Source organism: Sciurus vulgaris, assembly GCF_902686455.1.
Source record: "Sciurus vulgaris genome assembly, chromosome: 18".
Taxonomy (NCBI): domain Eukaryota; kingdom Metazoa; phylum Chordata; class Mammalia; order Rodentia; family Sciuridae; genus Sciurus; species Sciurus vulgaris.
In genome coordinates this window covers 2,221,204-2,242,435 of record NC_136479.1, presented here as the reverse complement: position 1 = coordinate 2,242,435, position 21,232 = coordinate 2,221,204, and the positions used below count along the sequence as shown (strand labels likewise).

The 21,232-nt window shown below is 52.2% G+C and overlaps 1 protein-coding gene across 1 annotated transcript; it reads left to right on the top strand.

Annotated features, from left to right (window-relative positions):
- The first annotated feature begins 13,818 nt into the window (after window positions 1-13,818).
- PRSS27 (serine protease 27) lies at window positions 13,819-20,875 on the top strand. The gene is made up of 6 exons (XM_079121933.1): window positions 13,819-14,235; window positions 17,059-17,085; window positions 17,888-18,050; window positions 18,848-19,119; window positions 19,429-19,598; window positions 19,885-20,875. The coding sequence occupies exons 1-6, from the start codon at window positions 14,181-14,183 to the stop codon at window positions 20,176-20,178; spliced, it is 981 nt and encodes a 326-aa protein (XP_078978059.1). The 5' UTR covers window positions 13,819-14,180; the 3' UTR covers window positions 20,179-20,875.
- Window positions 20,876-21,232: the final 357 nt, after the last annotated feature.

Below are 21,232 nucleotides of genomic sequence, written 5' to 3'. Positions count from 1 at the left end.
TCCCAACATACACCTTTCCAGGGTTGTTGGAACCATTTCTTGCTAGGAATTTCCTCCAAGTGGCTGGCTAATTTGATTGTTCTGGTGAGCCTGGAGACCCTTTGCTTACCTGCTTCTCTTTAGAATGACATGTTTGTTAAACGGTGTGTTAAAACTGGCTTTACTGACTAGCAAGAGCTGAGTTAGATTTTTAAATACTTTGCAGATTGTGAGTTGTCAACGCCACCTTAGTACCTTGACTTCAGTCATGTGGGACAGAAATCAGCAAACACTACACAAAAGGCCACCCCTACCACCCCCTCCCCAAGCCCACTGTTAACCACACACCAGCTCAGCCCTGAGTCCTACCCAGCCACCTGCAGCATGTGCTGGTGCTGGTCCATCAGCCAAGCACTCTTCTCTCCCTTCAACCTAAGACCTAAGAACCTCCCCTCCACAGAAAACGAGAGCTTCACCCGCAAGGACTGAGCTTCCTCTAGGTTGGGAATGACAGGGGCAGAGCCAGGGTGGCCTGAAGGGAGCCTGGAGGAAGCTGGGGAAGCAGCCCAGAGGGAATGGGCTTGCAGGAGGTGCTGCCTCACGCGTGCACTTGACCAGGCTACTCATTCTGACTCAGAGGAAAGGGGGCAGGGCCTTCCAGTTCTGAGATCAGAGGTCATGTCCCAGGGCTATCTCCCCACTTCAGAGTGGTTGAGATGCCTGAGTGAGGAAGTGGCTGACCTGCTGACCAGTTCAATTCCAGGAGTGAACTGTGTACAAAGCTGAGATCTGCGGGTCCCTGTCTTTGGGGATGCCGTGACCTAGCCCTTGGTGACCTGGGTTGCCATGTCATGCCTGTTGGAGCGGAAGCTTGGAGAAACCAGCTCAGGCCACCCCCACAGGGTGGGGATTCACTTCCCACCACGTTCCTCCTCCCCCTCTTCCCTTCAGGGAAATGGGTGACTCTGTTAATTGCTGCTAATGAGCAGCTCTGGGCCAGAGTGTGGTTTGTTCCTCCAGCCAGGAGGAGGAGGGTTCTGGGGTGGAGAGGTACAGGTGTGTTGGGAAGCTGTTCTGCAATTGGGTCACCCCTGTGTGGCAGGAGGGAGCACAGCCCCCCACTTCCACTCCCATAGCTGTTCCTCAAGCCATGATATGGGCACAGAGGACATGAACTTTCACAAGGTCTCTAAAACAGTGATCTAGAGAGTCCCTCAAATGCACTCATTCTCTTGGCCTTTCCCCATGCAGTCCTCCTAATCGCTCAAGTCTTATCGGGGAGCATACAGGATTCACCCTCTCCTTCCCATTCACATTCATCCAACCACAACATGGTGTTTTAGGTCCCAAGTCAGCCAGAGGATCAGGCACTCTCCATATGCACAGACCCAAAATTCCACACTCTGCAGCCAGGTGGGCACGGTGGTGCACACCTGTAATCCCAGCAGCTCTGGAGGCTGAGGCAAGAGGAGCTCATATTCGAAGCCAGCCACAGCAATTTAGCAGCTCAACACCCAGTACCAAAAAAAAAAGAAAAAATTCCCCACACTGCAACAGGCTCCTGTCCCCCTGTCCCCTTCCTCATGGAACTCAGAGATGCTTCACATAAATGAGATACAGCACTTCCTAACTGAAAACTCAGAGCACTGGCTGCTCTTAGATGGAGACCCAACTCAGCTCCATCTCCGGTAGCGAGGCAGGCTCTGAGCCCTCTGCCTGCTGGCTCCTCCTCTGCAGCTACCCGGCCCTCTGTTCTCTCTGGCCCTCTCCACCCAAGGTCTTTGCCGGCACTGTGCCATCAATCTGGAAGGCTCATATTCACAGCTGGAAACTTCTGAGGATTTTTAAATGATGCCCTTTCTTTCATTCTTTTACTAGTCCCTGTAGGAAAACTACTGGAATTACTGTGTGGAATTACTGGAAATCCTCTCAGCAGGGTGCTGGTCCTCCAGGGAAGCTGTGGGGGTATCTCTGATTAGAGGTGTTAGACACAAACAAGGCACAGAGACAGAACTGCACTTGCAGAAAACAGTACAGCAAATAACTCTTGTTCACAAAGAGCTGACCTGACCTGAAACTTGTGATCCTCCTGCTTCAGCCTCCCAAATAACTGGGATTACAGGTGTGCACCACTGTGCCCAGCTTAAGCCCTCTTCTGAACATATTGCAATATCTTAACCGGTTTCCTCATTAATTGATAAAGTCATAATTTTGCCTTTCTGGAAAAAACTGTCCTTTAACTATAACCTGTTCATTTATTTTTATAATATATTTATTTGTCCTTGGACTAGCTTAGCAAACCATAGTCTTCATTAGGGTCTTGCCTCCTAGGAAATATTGCGAATGATTTTGAAATGGGCAAAGGATGTGCTAGGTGTCCTTTCAAAGGAATGCCAAGCATCATCTAGCAGATCCTTTGGCATTATCTAATACGTGGGGTCTTTTGTGCCTTTGTCTTTGACTAGGCTATTTTTTTTTCAAATCGGTTTTCCCCCTTCATCTTGTAGTAAAGGTGATTCCAAACATTACATTTTGTTGCTCGTACTGCTAACCAATTTTGCATCCATTCATAAATTGATTTCAGCTTTCCCAGTTTCCCTTATGGATATCATTTCTAAGGATTCTCTTTCAAACCAGTCTCAACATCTTACTGGTTTCCTCACTCATTAATGAGTCAATTTTTTTTTTTTTTTTTTTTGTGGTATTGAGGATTGAACCCAGAGGTGCTTTACCACTGCATCACATCCCTAGCCCTTTCTTTTCTATTCTTTTTCATTTTGAGACAGGGTCTCACAGAATTGCTTAGGGCCCTATTAAAGAGCTGCAGCTGGCCTTGCACTTGTGTGAGAATTACAGTCTGGTGGTCCATTTTCAGAATACAGCATTCAGCCTTAATTGGATCCAATTACAGCTATTTTCATTATAGCCTTCCCCAATTTTAAAATTAGCCAATCCTGTAGATTGTAGCCAAGTCCTCCAATCAGGGTGAAGGGCAGCACTGAATCAGGTATATAAACAGGTGGACTGCTTGCCCAGGCAGCTTGACAGCCAGGTTCTCTAGCATGCCTTTTGGCAAAAGTAAAAGTTTGCTTGCCCACCCACTTTCGAAGAGTGTTTGATTTCTTGCACACCTCGGTACTTATAACACTTGCAATCCTCCTGTCTCAGCCTCCTGAACTGCAGGAACTACAGGCAGAAATCTTTGGCATGTGTTTATCTTATTCCTACTTGAAAGTAATACTTTATCTTTTTGAAAACTACATTTTTTAAAAATTTTGATTCATTGTACACAAACGGGGTACAACTATCGTTTCTCTGGTTGTACAGGAGGCATAGTCAACCCATTTGTGTAATCATACATGTACATAGGGTAATGATGTTTGTCTCATTCTATTATCTTTCCTTCCCACACCCCCTCCCCACCCCTCATTTCCCTCTACACAATCCATCCTTCTTCCATTCTTCCCTTACCTCGCACCCTTCCCTGGCACCCCGTTATGTATCATCATCCACTTATCAGAGAAATCATTCAGCCTTTGGTTTTTTGGGATTGGCTTATTTCACTTAGCATGATATTCTCCAAACCCATCCATTTACCTGCTAATGCCATAATTTTATTCTTCTTGAAAACTACACTTTTAACAGCTTATTTTTATATCCTCACTGACTGGCACATAATTGTTCCCTGTGTTCAATCAATTAATTCAATGAAAGTTTACAAATTTTTACTTAATTAATAAAACAAGCTACAGATTATATATTTTCTTTTTGTGTTGTTAAGATCACCTTGTGGGGCTAGGGGTGTGGCTCAGTAGTAGAGTGCTTACAAAGTATGTGTGAGGCCCTGGGTTCAATTCTTAGCACAGTATATAAATAAATACAATAAAGGGCCATCGACTAAAAATATATTTTAAAAAAAGATCACATTGTGTCAGGCACCATGGCACACACCTGTAATCCCAGTGATTCAGGAGGCTGAAGCATGAGGATTCCAAGGGTAAGGCCAATCTCAGAAATTTAGCAAGGCCCTAAGCCATTTAGCAAGACCCTATCTCAAAATAAAAAAATATAAAGGTGGGGCTGGGGAGATAGCTCAATTGGTAGAGTGCTTGCCTTGTAAGCACAAGGCCCTGGGTTCAATCCCCAGCATCCAAAAATAAATAGATAATAAAAAAAATAAAAAGGTCTGGAGGTGTAGCTCAGTGGTAAAACACCCCTGCATTCAACCTCCCCAGTACCAAAAGATAAAAAATCATATTGCTACTTTTCTAAAATTTGCTTTTGAAATTTAATATATTTTGGCATCTTCCCTTGTAAATAAACTATTCATTTATTATTATTAATGTTTATATATTCCATTGCAAAATGTATCATAATCATAATTTACTCAAACCAGTACACTCTGAAACTGCTGTATATAAAGCAACAAAATCACCTTGTTCCAAAATCTTTGAAAGCATCTCTAATTATTTCTTCAAGTTAGATTCCTAGAAGGCAAACAGGTCACAGGTTATGAACTTATTTGCAGCCTTTGATGATATACATGTGTGTGTATGTGTGTGTATGTGTGTGTGTGTGTGTGTGTATATATATATATATATATATATATAATTGAATTATGCTCAGGAAAGGATTGTGGTAATTTTTCTTTCTTTACCACAGAAAAATAGCATAAAAATATTTCCCCTTATGGGATTTGAAGATTCAGACTTTCTTGCCCTTGAGGCAAGATGAAGTAATTTTTCAGTTGCTAATTAGTGGTCTCAACATCTGGCGGGAAAAAGGAGAGCACTGGTTCAAGGACAGGAGAAAACAGGAAGTACCTCAGTTAGAAACAGGATGGGGAAGGATTTCCCCAAGTCCAAAAGATGGCAGGTCCTGAAACCTTAGCAAAGTTCCACAAGAGGGCACTGTTCAAACTTCCCACTGGAGACACCAGACTTGAGCTGTAGATGCCAGCCTTCAGGTACCAAGCCTGGGAGCAGACTGGGTCCCTCACCCATGCCCGATCTACATGGAGCCGTCAGTCAACTTGCATTTGCCCCACTTCTGGTAGCCCCATGCTCCCATAAGCACAGCAGATTTCCAGTTATTGCTCTAATAGGGCCAAAGAGTATTTCAACCATGAGTCGGTCAAGAGTTACTTCCCTAACCTCCCAGGTGCCTCTTACTGCCCAGCTATTTCAGTCCCTCCACTAGACTTCCCCCAAATCAGCAATTATTGTAATGCCAGTTGAGACAGAGAGCCTCCAGGGTCTCCAACAAGACTGTTGTCATTGCTTTATGCCTATAAAGAACTGGTTGTTAAACATTCAGTTCAATGCAGGACTGACCTCAATGAGTTCCAGACTCCCTGGGTTGGGATAGTGGCTGATGTCATCCTTATTTCTCTTGCTTTCTCAGATCTGATTAACCCTCTAAGTCCTTCCAAAATCACCTCCTATGGATATACAATCTCTCACAGGGTTTGTTGTGTCAGGTCCAGTTCAGGGCTGAAGCTGTACCCAGAATCATTTGGGACTCTGTTCAAACAAATACTGACTGCTGTGTTCAACACACCACCTCACTTCATCGTCATCTTGGCTGTACAAATGAAGACATGAGTTCAGAGAGGGAGGAGTTGGCTCCAGTTCACATGGTTGGTGAACAGGAAGGTCCGGATTCAAACATCACATTGCCATATTAAGATCTTGAAAAGCCTGGAGTGTTTTTAGTTTTACCAACATACAGTCCTCTATGGAGGAAACACAGGAACTTGTGACTGTATGTTTTATGTTGCAGTTGACTAGTGGACATAGTTGTTTGGAAGACTCTTTTTTTTTTTTTTTAATTTTGTTTCACTTGTAGGTGGACACAATGCCTTTATTTTATTTTTATGTGGTGCTGAGGATAGAACCCAGGGCCTCAGGCATGCTAGGCAAGCACTCTACCACTGAACCACAACCCCAGCCCTGGAAGACTCTTAATAAACATTAATAGTCATTACCATTTGGCAGTTCCTTTTCCTATTTCAGAGTATCTTTTCAGGTCTCAGAACTTTGTTAGCCCTACTTTGCTATAATACCAAAGGCTACAACGTGCTTCTTATTGCATGTCCAGCTCTTCCCATTTCCCCACAATAGGATCCCCATTTTACACAAGGGGAAACCATAGCAGGATGCCTCTAGATGCAAATAACAGAGTACTCCGACTCACACTGGCTGAGGCAAAATAATATGACTATCATTCTGACTTCGCCATTTCAGGAAACACCTGTCCAGGAAGACAAAAGTTGCAAATAAGCTTACTGAGTTTAGGAAAATCCACCTGAACCATATGATTTTCCAACAGGTAGCAGCAAACAAAGCTCCAAGGCTTTTCAAGTCCCTTCCTCAAGATAACCACCAATACTAAACAACTAGTGACCAACAACTGTAAACTACTGGAAATTAATACGAAACTAACACCATCCTCATGCTTGCAACCAAGGACCACCTTAATCCAGACCCCCAAGCCTCAATACCCCAACTTTGTCCTTCCCACCTCCATTTGGAGACTTTTCCAATAGAGTGCTGGCTCTTAATTCGGGAGGCAAAAAAAAAAAAAAAAAAAAAAAAAAAAAAAAAAAAATTAGCTTTCTGATTGCTGGTTGTTTTGATGGCGTTTTCAGGGACCAGCATTTGACAAAGAAGGGCCGGACACAGCTTACCAACGAGAAAGGGGAAAGTGCGGCCAGGGAGGAAGCCGTCTCCGAGGTCACAAGGCCCAGCCGTCAACCTCTCCGCCGAAGGCCACGCAGTGTTGGAGGGAGATCCGGGAGGAGAACCCAGGCTTTTCTCCCGCAGGCCAACCCCACCGGCAGCCCGGGGCTCTCCCCTGCTTCCCGGCGTTGCCGCCTCGGGGCGACTCAGGTGGCGCGTCCTGCCTCACTAACCAGCTGGGCTCGGGCGGGAGAAGACGGAACCTCACAGCTCCGGCCAGCCGAGGTCCGCCCTAGCTCTGGCTCTCCAGCCAGCGGAAGTGTGGCCCCTGCGCGAGGGATGCCGGGAAAGCCGGCGACTTCCGGTCGCAGGGGCTGCTGGGTGGGGACCGCGATGCGGCCGGGGTGCCCCTGCTCGCAGCCGAGGGAGGCCCGGGTGTTCGGGACGCGGGTCGAAGTAGTGCGGACGGGTGCCGCACGACGCCCGAGGCCCCGCTCGGCGCAAGAACGCGCCTAAAAACCCCGGGAGAGGCGTTACATTGCCATCCCGGGTGCGGGAGAGGCCGGCGGCTGGGTCCCGCGGTCTCGCCTTGGCCGAGGACACCGAGCCGGCGCGTCGGCCGCTCCCCGGCGGCCCCATCCTCGTCTTCCGGCTGCTCCCCATCTGGACAGGGAGGTGCGCGCCATCGGGAAACCGCTCCAGTGGCAGCGGTGTGCTGGATCCGGCGCACGGAGGCCTTGGAGTTGATGGTGCATTTCTCGGGCATCTTGCAAGATGCATGCTACAGACATTATTTGCAGGGACTGGGCATGTGGTGGAGCGCGTGCCTAGCACGCACGAGGCCCTGGGTTCATCCCCAGTGCTACAAAAAGTTAAAAAAACAAACAAAAACACTCATAGGTTGTCATTAAAAACTGAATTAGATAAATCTACAAGTTAATAAGTTGCATTAAAAATATTCAAAAGTTTGTCACTAATTGTTTTGCTACGTTTTATTACTAAGTTCTTGGAATTATTCATGTCTCTTGTATCTGTAGGATGGGGATATCTTATAATGGTGCGCTATGCCACATTTTCAACTCCAATGACGTATTGGTGGTTTGAAATCAGCCATGATGAGAAATTCACATCGTGGAAGTTGGCAAACTCCAGAAATCAGGGCTTTCTTCTTCCTTCCTTCCTCCCTTCCCTCCCTTCCCTTCCCTTCCCTTCCCTTCCCTTCCCTTTCCATTCCCTCTTCCTTCTTTCTTCCTTCTTTCTTTCCTTTCTTCTTTTCCAGGAAGTCAGCTGCTAAATATTCAGCCGCACACCACTGGAATCATAGAATAGTTCCTGGGGGAGAGAAGACAGGAGAACAAGGCCAGGGCCTGTGGCCAGAGGAAGAATCTAGACAATTTTCTTTTTGTGAAGGCCCAGTACAGGTCTGACACATGGTGCTCATGTTTAGGGGAGGGAGGAAATTACCTGCTAAACTGGGCTCCACCAGTTTCCTTAAGAGCAGCTTGCTTAACTTTGATGCTGACTATGACACCTGAAGTTTTCTAATTGTCCTAATAGCCCTCATTGCACCCATACAAGGCCTCAAGGGCTACTAACTGAAGTTGCAAAGGTGAAAGTTCGTCAGCTAGGGAAGCACTTTGAGTGGGGTGATGTAATCCAAACTTGCTTTGGGATGTGAACCAGGCATCTGTCTGTAGGGTTTTTTGTGGAGACCCAGATTTGCACCAGTGCAAATGTGTGTGGGACCTACATAGGTGGGAAAGGGGCTGCAGAGGTGAGTGTGAACCACAACGCATGGTCTGGGGCACAAGATGGCAAATAGATAGTTAGTATGAGTGTGATAAATGCATTGGTTAAAAGAGGGAGGTCAAAGGGCCGGAGTGGCTCATTCTGCTTGGAGGAGGCAAGGAAGGTGCCATTTGGCCCTATCATCGGAGGAAAGCAGACAAAAGAAGAACGACCAGGCTGGGGAAGCAGCAGTGGTAGAGCACCTGCTTAGCACGTGCAAGGTCCTAGGTTCCATCCCTAGCACAGGGGTTGGCAAGCACAGGTGTGGTGGCACATGCCTGCAGTCCTACCAGCTCCGGAGGCTGAGACAAGAGGTTCAAGGCCAGCTTGGGCAATTTAGTGAGGCCTGTCTCAAAATAAAACTTTCAAAAAGGGCTGGGGGTGTAGCTATGTGGTACAGTGCCCCGGAGTCAATCCCTAGTGCAGGAAAAAACAAAGACAACATGACAGATGAAGACCCCAGGCTAAGATTTCCAGGCCTAGGTTTGTGGAGTCCCTGGAACAGAAAAGTCATCCAGAGGCAGATGGGAGACAGCTGGAAAGGGCTGGCATTTCTCATGAGGCTAAGCAGGAATGGCCAGCTGTAGAGCAGAGTCCCTGACAAGGGAGGGACCTGATATTCTCCAGGCTTGACCTCCCTGACTCCAGGACACCCAGGCTTTAGTTGTATCTCCCACCTTCCTCCCTATCTGACCAGGAAGGAATACTGAGTCGAAGGCACCTGGCTCTACACCTGGCCCATGACGGTCTGTTCAAACACCGTTCTGTCTCTTTGTGGCTTTCCTGCCCACACCCACACACATGAACACATGCAACACCTTCCAGGGAAATTTTGCCCGACTTCAGCATGTAGCCGGATTCATGTCTGATTCAACTCTCTGAGGTTTTTGTTTTTAACTATATGCCAGGCATGGTGGTGCACCTATAGTTCCAGTTTCTTGTTAGAAATACCAAGGTGCCCAAGAAATTCCTGACAGGCAGAAGGGCGCGCCACAGAACCTGCTAGCAAGCAAGCCTGGGCACCAGTCCCCTGGCTTATGTACCTAACAGCACTGCAGACGCAGGGGTACAATCTCCTTGATTGGCTAAACTTAAAATTAGGGCCAGCAAAGTTAAGGGCTATAATTAAAATGGCTACAATTGGATCCAATCAAGACTGAATTCTATATTCTGAAAATGGACCACCAGAGTTTCTATTTCTCACACCAGCTACTCAGGAGGCTAAAGCAGGGGGATCTCTTCAGCCAAGGAGTTCAAGGCCAGACTAAGCAATACAGTGAGAATTTGCCTTCAAAAACAAAAAAAACAAAAACGATAAGCTAGGCCCAACCAAAAAACAAAACTGCCTCTGAAAAGTTTTTAATTTTGGACACATTTAAATGTTTCAATCTATGTTTGTAGTTTCTATTCCAGAATTATAAACATGTCTTTTCAATATTCCTATAGTTTGGGATTTTAAAATTTTTGAATGATATGAAGATAAACTATTTTCCAATTTTATTTGCTAATTTTTTCAGTGATGTTTATTGAATCAGCAGTCTTTTGATTTTCCACTATTTGAACTGACGTAAAATACATTCATATATTTCTGTTAGTTTCAGTGGGGAAGCAGAACTCCCAGGAGCAATGTGGAGTCAGGTGTTAGTGTAGGTCGCCTGCCTTGGTGCCACATGTGACCTGCAGGAGGAGCTGGTGCCCTTGCCTCCAGCCTGCAGGGGCCTGGCCAGCTTCTGCCGCAGTGAAGAAGACCTGGTGGGAGCTGGAGAGGAGACCCCATCTGGAAAACAGTAAAGAAAGAAAAGAAAGGGTGGAAAAAGCTATTCCAGGCCAATAGTTGTGGGAGCAGGTGGGCCAGTGACATTACGCTGTGAACACACAGAACTTGAGGTGACTGAGGGCCTCAGTTGCCATTGCATTTTCCTGTGCTCTGTCCCCTTGCCTTCCTCCTGATGTGGATGCCCTGTCTTGGCACTCACATCTTCCTCTGCTTGGTTCTTGTTCTGGTGCAGCACATCCTGCAGTGGCCTCATTAGGTTAAAGACGGTGCCCTGGGTGAGTGTGCTGACGGCACACTGCTGGAGTCTTGGAGGTCGCACTGTCCTCACGCTGTGGCGAGGGTTCCTTCACCACTCCTCTCTGTCCACTCTCTTTCCTGCTGCCTACATCTTTTGCTTCCTTGGCTTACTCCTCTGGAAGAACATGTTTCCTCCAGCAGCTTCCCAAGAGCAGTGTGTGGGGGTAAAACCCTGGAGAGCATTCATGATGCATGAAAGTGTCTTTCTTCTTACATGAGCTTGCCTGGGAGCAAGGTAGCACTGCAGCTGACGGAACGAGCTTTTCCCTCCCTTCCACTACCAGACCCTTCCTGTGGCCATATGGGTCAACCATGGAGCCAGAAGTCAGGCACCCGTTAACATTCTGCCCTGGGATTGTCTGCACTGAGTGGGGCAGAAAGAAGCTTTGGTTTCTTAGTTGGAATTTCTTGGGGAGGTGACTCCAGCCAGCAGTGCATCTTGGCTCAGGGAGTCTTCTCAGAGCGGAGCAGGTAGGCCAGGGAAAGAGCTTCAGCATCAATTAATCCTGCAGCTTTCCTTCAACTGGAACACCTGGGGGGGTTGTCCAGGAACCCCCAACTGTGGGCACCTGTTCAGTTCTACCAGGCTGGGTTGGTTTCCTGTCACCAGCTCTTGAAAGAAATTTCAATGACTACATGGTGGTATCTTGGGCAAACCTTTTCTTTAGGATGTTGCTGTTATTACGTTTAAAAATTTTTCATAGTTATTACACTTCCTACAACTCTTTGTACCCCCCTTTTTCTAATTCCCCACAGAGCACAAACATTATTCATATTTACCTGAAAATGTCATTTTATAAATTCAATTCAGAAGGTGTATTTGCTATTGCCCTAACAGTTTTTGTTTTAGTTGTTTTTCCAAATATAAATAAACTAGCCATGAATATCTTTGGTCAAAGTGTCTTTCCTGTACCTAGGACTGGATGGACTTCCAGGGAAGAAGAAGTCGCACATCAAAGAGAATAACACCTTCAACAGCGGCACTGATTGACAGAGGGCCAGTTCCATGCCCACCTACTGACCCACTTCCCCCTGGCCATGACTAATAGCATTCCTCCAACCTCCAACTCTGTGCTAACACCTTGGGGACAACTGGCAGCTCCTTCTGTGACTTTGATTTGCATTTATTTAATTACTGAGGCTGGACATTTCTCAGCAAGTCTATTAGCCAAATTAGTTTCCTCTTGGTGACTCCCCTGTGTCCTTCCCCCATTTCACCTTTTGCATCCACTGTTTTTCTTTTCTTCTTCTCCTTCCCCCTGACCACCCCGTGCTGGGGGTGGAACCTAGGGCTTATACACGGCAAGCAAGAGCTCTAAACCCTGAGCTACATCCCCAGCCCTTGTGTTCAGTGTTTCTCTGACCAATTTCTTGAGCACTTTAAACAGTAATGGTGCCAGCACTTGACCATATTTCCTGTGAATATTCCTATTGTTTGCCTTTTACTTTAATCAATGTTGCCTGTGTTTTTTTAACTTACAACAGCACCTTTCTTTGTGATGTTTACTTGTGACTTCTTTTTTTAATAAATAGATTCTTTTTAAATTTTTTTAGTTGTTGATGCACATTTATCTTTATTTATTTACATGTGGTGCTGAGAATTGAACCCAGCGTCTCACCCATGCTAGGGGAGTGCTCTACCTGAGCTACAGCCCCAGCCCTACTTGTGATTTCTTCTTCTTCTTTTTTTTTTTTTTTTTTTTTTTTTTTTTTTTTTTTTTTGTGGTACTGGGGATCAAACTCAGGGCCTTGTGCTTACCAGGCAAGCACTCTACCAGCTGAGCTATCTCCCCAGACCTACTTGTGACTTCTAATGTTAGAAAGTTCTCCCCCTTACAGACAGTTGATCCAAATCTAGTTCCAACTTTTAGAAATTTGAAATCCTTCTGGATCCTTCATTGTTTGTGGATGGTGTGCAGAAGACACGTAGCTTCTTGCTCACTGCATCCCCACCCAACTGCCTGATCTCAGTCTAAGGTCTGCAGGCCTCAGGCCCAGGGGTGAGGCAGCTGGCCTGTGTGTGGTGGGGGAGTGTGCTGGTTGTCTGATTGCAGATTCCCGCCTTTTTCCTCAGGAGTTCAACCTTTCCTGGCGTCCTCACTTTCTGATCGCATCCTGACTTCTGTTGCAAGATTTCAGAGGAACTGGCTTTGGGAAACAGGCTTAAGTCTATGGCCAAATCATCCTGAACCACCAGACCTGGTTTAAAATGGGAGCGGGTGGAGGAAGGCATCTGGGAGAAAGCAGTTAGCCTGCAGGAGTCTGAAACTGCCTGAGATAGGCCACCTGACCCTTGGGTGCCTGGAGCAGTGTGGTCACCTGGAGGTTTTGAAACACTTTCCACTTGATAATTAGACCCTTTCCTCCAGTAAATGCCGCCTGCCTTCTCCCGCCCGCCGCAGGGCGAGTCGTTTGTTCACCTCGGTTCCCCACGCCTCGAAGCGTTGGGCACTGATGTGCTCCCAAGTTACTTGAATGAATGAACGAACGAACGACTCTGGTCTTCCCTCTTCCCACCTCCAACCACCAGAGGCAGCCCCGCGTCTGCACACACACCGGACTCCAGGGACAGGGGATGGGAGGGCCGGAGGGCAGGCGGCCAGCTCCTGGGGACGACCTGGGTGGCAGGGGACCGGGAAGCAATGGGCAGCCGGGCGGTGGGCGGGAGCGGCGCGGGGCGGGAGAGCGCCGCGCCCGGCGGCCACCAGGGGGCGCCCGGCCCACCGGCACCGCGGCACGCCCACCGAGCGCGGGGAAACGCGGGCAGGGCGGCCTGCAGGGCCGGGTCTGTGCCCAGGCCCCACGGCCGCCGAGGGCGTGCCCGCCCGGCCCCGGCTCCAGCTCTGACGTCAGCCCGGTGCCCCAGATAACTTCCTCCCCGACGCTTCCGCTGCGGCCGAGCGTCCCGGAGTCGGCGGGCGCGCCCGGCGCAGGCCGAGCCGCCACCCGGCCCGCCACCGCGCCGCCTTTCCAGAACGACTTCCGCCCCGCCCGCCCGGTGCCGCCGCGGTCGGGGTGGGCGCGCCCGGCCCCACCGGGGATGCGCGCCGGCGGGCGGCGGCCGGGTGCGGTCTTCTGGGAGGAGGTCGGGGGCGCGCTCAGCGGCCGGTGGCCCCCACCCCTCCCGCTGCGCTTCTTTGCTCCTCAAGGACCCCTGACCTCGACCCTTCAGTACCATCCTCCTAGGAGAGCGTTAAGGCGACTCTGAAGCTGGGCACATAGGTGCCTGGTGAATATTAAACGAACGAATGAGTGGGCTGCGCCAGCACGGGTAGGGCCTGTGATCAGTGGGGCGGGGGCGTCAGGGCCTGCTGCGGGGGTGGCCATCAGTTTACGTGGGGGACTGCAGGCCACAAGCTCCCAGCTCACACAGAGAGACAGACACACCCTGGCACCCAGCACCCTGGGGTGTGTGGGGTGAGGGGTCTAACTTGCCGGGTTCAGGGGGTTCAGGACCAGGTCACCGAGGAGCTGGGGCTCAGGGGCGCCTCCTTCCTGATGGAGAGCAGCTGGATTGGCAGGACTGACAGGTTGGGTGGCATAACAGGAACAACACTCACCTACAGCATAAAACCCCACTTCATGGAGCCCTGCACCTTGCTAGTGCGAGGAGCTCCTGCCATCTCTGACCCCTGCTCACCTGGACCAGGCCTGAGAACATGAGGTGGCCCCTGACCCCTGCACTGCTGCTGCTGCTGCTGCTACTGCGGCTTGGTGAGTCCTGGGCCAGAGGACAGTGGACCTGTCTGCGGCCCCCCTGGAAGAGTGCTCTGCCCTGACTGGAGCTCCAACTGAGTCCCTCACTCCCAAGGCCTCCCTGGAGCTGCAGGATGGGCCTCCCTTTCCTGCCCCAGTAGTGGCGTCCCCAGGGCAGGTAGGAAGGTTCCAGATGTTCCACCTGGGAGGACTGAAGTGGGAAGGCAAGATGGGGGCCGTGGGTGCAGGTCTAAGAGGACCCAAAGCTGCAGTCTGACAAGGGCACCTCTCCGTCTTCCTGAGGCACTCCCAGTGTGCCATGCACTGGGCCTGGGGCTGCCCTGCTCCTCTCACAGCTGACTTCCCACTTCCCCAGAGAAAGACCTCATGTATGCAGGACTTTAAGTCAGGTCAGCTGGGATCCAAATCCCTGGCCCACTGTCAAGCAGCCTGGGGACAGGGACTGAGCTGGGGTTGCCACCTGAGCCTGGAGCCCACAGACACTGGTCGAGAGCTCAGCGGAGCTGGGGGATGAGACATAGAAGCTGCAGAGGGTCCCACCCTCCTGCCCACAGAGGAGCAGGCAGTACATTGCCAATCCTAGGCCGGGGTCAGCAGGTTCCAGCCAGGGGGCTGGCCCCACCTGCCAGGCCTCTCCCTGCAGGGCGGGTCATTCTCTGCAAGGGAAACTCTCCCACATTCCTGGGCCAGCTGGGCCAGCCCAGCAGCCATCATACTTCCCTATCCTCAGATCACCTCCCAGGGCTGGGCCAGGTCACCCAGACCATAGCCCAGCCAGGGCTTCAGGATTCCTGTCCTCAGGGGTAGGAGGGCACCAAGGGGCACCTCTGCTGGGATGTGCTAATCTCCCCCAGCCTCACTGGCGACTCCCACTCCTGGCCTCAGGTGGCAGCAGGATAACAGCATTCTTTGAGAGAGTCCATTTCCACAGAGGTGTGATGCTGTGGTTGCTCCAGACTGTTGGGCAATCGAGGTCACTGCCAAAGTGGACACAGCGGCCTGCAGTTTGGGGGCTGGGCCTGGAGGGTCCCTCCTAGTAGCTTAGGCCTCATCTGGTCCCACCAGTTACAGGAGCATCAGGAGCCCTGGGCCTGACCTCTGGCCATACTGCTGGCCCCTGAGAGGACTCCTGCCCTGAAGAGCCCAGCTCTCTGGGTCAGCATCCCCCACCCCCATTTTCTCCCTCCACACATTCATTCCCTGAGCTCAGGCCCCCAGCCATGGCTCTGCCTTCGAGCTCCTGTGTTTATGTGTGAGATGAGATGAGGTGGGACCAGCAAGGTTTCCAAGACTGACAGTGCAAGGAAGGAGGGCTTCCCAGAGGAGGCAGTGCTGGGGCCTCCGTCCGAACTGGGACCTAAATGAGCAGCAGAGCTGCAGCAGAGAGGGTGGGTCTGAGTAAGGAGGGCCTGTTGTGGGGAGACACAGGCAGGGAGAACTGGGAGGCGGAAGGCTCCTGCAAGTCCCTGGAGGGAGAGAAAAGGTCTTCAGTGTGTTGGTGCCTGTGTAGACAGAGGGTGGTCAGCTGGAGCAGCATCTGCAAAATGAATCCTCAGGCCTCGGGAGGGGCAAGGGTCAGGTGCTGGAAACCTAGCCAAGTGACAGTACACACACGACTCTCCCGGGCTAGTCACGTTTTTCTTGTGAACACAAGTTACAGAGAGGGTAGTCCAGGGAACCCTTCCTGGGTCCTGCCACCTACCTGGGCTGAAGCCACACTTGTCCCCCACTTCTGCTTGGCACCCCCACTTTGAGAAGTGGACAGTCCGGCCCTGAGCTTTTCTGCCACCCTGTCCACAACTGCCTCTCCCTTCACCATCTGACCTTGCCCTGCTGCGGCACTGAGGACTGTGGACTGGGACCTGACAGGAAAAACAAGTGTCCTCTAGCATCCTCAGGGTCCTTGGTTCAGGCAAAGCCACTTGCTCCCGTGGCCCCCGCCCTGGGTTGATTAAGGTTGACAAAAGCAGCCCAGACCTGCGGATTCCTGAAGTAGTTGGGGGTCTAGTGGACTTGTGGCGGCCATGGGGAGAGCTGGCTGTCCCGGATCCCCTCCAGCTCTGACAGGCCTGCCCCAAGGGACAGACAGCTGGGAGGGTGGGGCTGAGATGCCTCTCTCCAGGGGGCCAGGACCAGGACTGGGGTGAAGGCGCAACGAGTGTGGGGATGAAGGGCCTTGGGAAATGGGCCCCCAGAAGGGTGCTATCTTCACTTTTCCACCAGTCCCCCTTAGCAGGGGTTCTTGGCCTGGGAGCAGGCTCAGCCCTTGGGAACCCGGAGTTCCAGGAGGGTGCCCCATATGGCTGTGGGGCTGGTGCTCTACTCCAAGAACAGAGAGTGGGAAGCAGACCTGGGCAAGACTTGGAGATCAGACTTGAGAGAGCCCCAGGCTGCCCATGTGCAGAGGTGGCTCCCAGGCCCATCCCCGCTCTGTGCAGCTCTGAGGGAAAGGCAGACCCCACAGCACCAAGGCTGGAGGCCCACCCCAACCCAATGCTTCCAGATCAGGACAGGGGTGGGTGATGGAGGGAGAGAGCCCTGAAGTGACAAGAAAGGAGTCATCCTACCCCAAGCAGGGGAAGTGGAGCCACGAGGTCACCACACTGACCTCTCCTGGTTGGCTTGCCATGTGGGCAGTGGTTTGCTGCCCTTGCAGATGAGCTCTTCCCTCAGGCCAGAGCTGGGTTGGTTGCAGGTGCCTGCTCTCTCCTGCCAGGTCTCTGTGGTGGTCCCCAGGGGAAGCGGGTGCAGAGGGGTGAAGGGAGGAACAGACCTTGGCACAGGCAAAGCTGGCTGACAATTCCTTGTGTTCACTTTCAGGGACTCCAGGGGCCAAGGCTCCAAGAGGTAAGTAGGTGTGACTGAGCACCCCCTCAACCCCCCACCCCATCCCATGACAGGAGACCCAGAAGGAAGCCGGGTGAGGCAGTGCACACCTGCAATCTCAGTAACTCAGGAGGCTGAGGCAGGAGGATCCCAGGTCCAAAGCCAACCTCGGCAACTTAGTGAGATCCTATCTCAAAATAAATGAAAAAGTAAAAGGGCTGGAGATGTAACTCTGCGGTAGAGTGTCCCTGGGTTCAATCCTCCATAATGCATCAATCAACCAATCAATACTCAGAAGGAATGAATGCACAGGGCACCTGAGTACCCCAAAGCCAGGAAAGGCTGTGGCTTATCAGAACTGGAACCCACAAAGGACTGAAGGAAGAAATGTCCACTACACACCCAGCAAGGCAGGGCACAGGAGTAGCAGGTGTGAAGCACTACATGGGGTCAGCAACAGGGCCAGCACAGACCTGAGGCTTGTCCTGCTGAGCTGAGCCTGTCCCTCAGGGCCAGTTACCTGTGGCCTGGCAGCCATCCTTCTGGGAGCCCCATCAGGCCCTGGACAGTCAACCCCCATGACACTAGGGCAGATCTTACGTCACCCTGTTACAGTGAGGGCCTGAGACTCACAGAGGGTAGGGCTGGGGGCATCTGCCTGTATCAAAGTTCAATCAAGGCCAGGGCTTCTGCCTTCCCAAGGTCCCCGAGCATGTCAGGGGCCAGGAAGGCCAGGAATTGAGCAGAATAGAAGCTGATGTGTGGTATTGTGGCTGAAGTCAGAGTGGAACCAGCCCCCAGGGAGCACCCTCTGTTCCCCCAGCCTGTGGGCGTTCAAGGATGCTGAATCGGATGGTGGGCGGGCAGGACGCCATGGAGGGCGAGTGGCCCTGGCAGGTCAGTATCCAACGCAACGGGAGCCACTTCTGTGGAGGCAGCCTCATCACGGAACAGTGGGTCCTCACCGCAGCACACTGCTTTTCCAAGTGAGTGGGCCCCTGCCTGCCCTGCACCCCCAAACTAGAGCAAGCTGGTTCAGCACCAGGGACAGTGCCCGACCCTGCAGGCCGGCGCCTTGCTGCCTGTCTAACCCCCTCCCAGCCAGGAGTTTCCTTTAGGTCCAACCAGACCTAACTCCCAGCCGCAACTGCGGACCCCAGCCCTTGCTTCCATCAGCTGGCTTGCCACCAAGGCCCTGCGCACCTGCAGTCCTGTCCCATCTCAATCCACCTCTCTGGTATTAGACAAGCCAGAGGACTCTTCCTCACCCATCCATGGCCACCTACGCAGTCCCGGGCAGGAGGCCAGATCCTCATCTCCATCCAGTCCCAGACCCGGGGACCTCCTAAGCCTCACCGCCCACCTCACTGCAGCCCTGTGGTTCTTTTAAAAAGCCCACATCTCACACTCAGAAACTCATCTTGAGACTGCAGGCAGCCTGCCCAAGTCTCACCAGCAGGGCTGGCCTTGCTGCATCCCGGGGATGGCCCTTTCCTCAACTCTCACAGCAGGCCTTCCAGTCCCCACCTTACAGATGAGGAAGCTGTTAGAGAAACAGCTAGGTCACTAGTACTAGAGACAGAGCTGGGAACTGAAGGTGGGAGGTCTCACTTCAGCTTCTGCACCCCTAACCTTGCTGGGTGTCCCTCTAGAGATGATGCTTTTGGAGACAATGTGCAGAAATGTCAGGCACTGAGGTGAGCCAGAGGCACACTCCCCCACACACAAGTTCCCTGCGGCCTGGCAGGGAGGCCCACACCAGCTCTCTGCTCTTTCCCACCAGCACCTCAGAAACATCCCTATACCGAGTCCTGCTGGGCGCACGGCAGCTGCTGCAGCCAGGGCTACATGCTGTGTACGCCCATGTGAGGCGGGTGGAGAGCAACCCCCTGTACCAGGGCATGGCCTCCAGTGCTGACGTGGCCCTGGTAGAGCTCGAAGCACCAGTGGCCTTCACCAACTACATACTCCCTGTGTGCGTGCCCGACCCCTCAGTCATCTTTGAGAAGAACATGAACTGCTGGGTCACTGGCTGGGGCAGTCCCAATGAGCAAGGTAAGGGGATAAAGGGGGACATGCCTGGAGAAGGCCCAGAGCCAACAATATTTTTGTTGACATTAGTACCTATAATGTGTGCTAAAACAAGTGGGGTGGGGCCGGGAATGGAGCAGCTACTCCAGGAGCCATGGAGACGGAGCCCAGTCTGGTTCTGGGAAGGGGAGAGGAATGCCATCCTGTGACGGGAGAGAAGGTCTAACACAGGGGACCTGGGGAGGGATAGACAGCTCTGGTGCCCAAGGGCCCAGGACCATGGGGTTCTGGCTGGACTGCCCAAGGAGCACAGACTGCCCTGACCCTCCCCAGACCACCTGCCCAACCCAAGGATCCTGCAGAAGCTTGCAGTGCCCATTATTGACACACCCAAGTGCAACCTGCTCTACAGCAAAGATGCCGAGTCTGGCTTCCAGCCCAGAACCATCCAGGACGACATGCTGTGTGCAGGCTTTGCAGAGGGCAAGAAGGACGCCTGCAAGGTAGGGGTAGCATGGTGAGCCAATGACTCAGCCCTGACCTGTACACAGGCTAAGGTGGACTGTGAACCCATCAGGAAGGGTCCTAGGTTCTGGGTGGGCCCAGGAACTGCATTTGCAACACCCCAACCCAGGGTGAAAAGGCAGTCAACTGGTACATCCTATTCAATCAAGGTGGGACCAGCAGATGGAGGCTAGGCAGGAGGTCCCAGGGAGGCACCAGCAGTGAGTGCACACATGCACCCTCCGAGGCTGGCCCTGGGCTAATGGGCTTATGCTTCCCTTGTAGGGTGACTCAGGGGGCCCCCTGGTGTGCCTCATGGACCAGTCATGGGTGCAGGCTGGGGTCATCAGCTGGGGCGAGGGCTGTGCCCGCCGGAACCGCCCAGGTGTCTACATCCGGGTCACTTCCCACCACAACTGGATCCACCGGATCATCCCTGAACTGCAGTTCCAGTCAGGGAGGGTGGGTGGCCAGCAGCAAGACCCCCGAGGCCGGCAGCGCCTTAGTCAGAACTCAGCACCCTGCCTGGCCACCCACATGGTGCTGCTGCCTCTCCTGGTGCTGTCTACCCTCCTCTGAGCTCTCCCAGGCTTAAGCCAGGTGCAGCACTACCCAGGGTGTACATTTGTAAATAGCCCTCCATCCATCCTCCCCTCCCTCAAAAGTCCATCACTTTTATTTATATTCACCTCCAATAAAAATAGTGCCACCCAGGTTAGGACCTTCGGAGGTGCTGGGGCTGGGGAGCCGAATTTGGGGATAATTTGGAGGGTTTGATTCCTGGTGGGTGGGACCACGGGAGGCACGCTGGGCTAGAATGTTCTGTCCTGTGATGCTCTCTCAGACCTCCTCATAGGGGGCTACTCTGCTGTCACCCTGTGCCTGTTTCCCCACCTGAGCATCTGCCAAGAGCTGCCCTGTGCTGGGAACATGGACAGCGACTGACACAAGTAGACAGTTGGTCACAAGCCAGCAGGAACCCTGCCCAGGGTGGGATGGGGACTGAGGAGGAGGCAGGGGCACAATAGGGAACTGCAGCCTCCTTCCCCAGACACACTTCTCCGCTCCACCCAGGCTTCTCCAAAGCAGTGTTAGCTGTTGCCCTGGGGAGTGTCCAGGCCTTGTGCATTCCAGCCCCACCCCCATCTTCAGCTGCTCCTGGTGGCCCCAGTTTCCTCAAGGACATGCACCCTGTGTCCTCCCTTTTTTACACTTGGGAGCCTGAAGCAACCTATTGAGGGAAAAGAGAGGGGCTGGACACACTCGTGTGTGTACTGATGGCCACACAGTGGCCTGCCCCACACAGAGCCGAGCTGCAGGCACTGCTGTCAGCGGAAGCAGCCACTTGATGCAGGTGCTGTCGACCACAGCAAAGCGGGACCACCACCACCCTGGGCCCGCCTCCCACAAGGTGGCCTCTGTGGATAGGCATCTGCTGAGTTCCTCTTCCAGACCAGGGTGGGCATCTGGTTCAGGGGGGCTGCTCTTCTGTCTTACGAGGGGAGTAGCTGCACTGGTGACCATGTCGGGGAGCAGTTCCTGGGATAGTCCAGGGGCAAGCTCTGGGCATCCTGGCTGACAGGTGCTAGCTTGGGGCCCATCTCCAGGTGAACCCACAACCATTGTGGGTTAT

What these genes read in the sequence shown, in the direction of transcription:
- PRSS27 (XM_079121933.1), top strand. Translation starts at nt 14,181, where the DNA reads ATGAGGTGGCCCCTGACCCCTGCACTGCTGCTGCTGCTGCTGCTACTG. An exon ending in GCTGCTGCTACTGCGGCTTG is followed by an intron (nt 14,236 to 17,058) that starts GTGAGTCCTGGG and finishes GTTCACTTTCAG; the next exon opens with GGACTCCAGGGGCCAAGGCT. An exon ending in GCAAGAAGGACGCCTGCAAG is followed by an intron (nt 19,599 to 19,884) that starts GTAGGGGTAGCA and finishes CTTCCCTTGTAG; the next exon opens with GGTGACTCAGGGGGCCCCCT.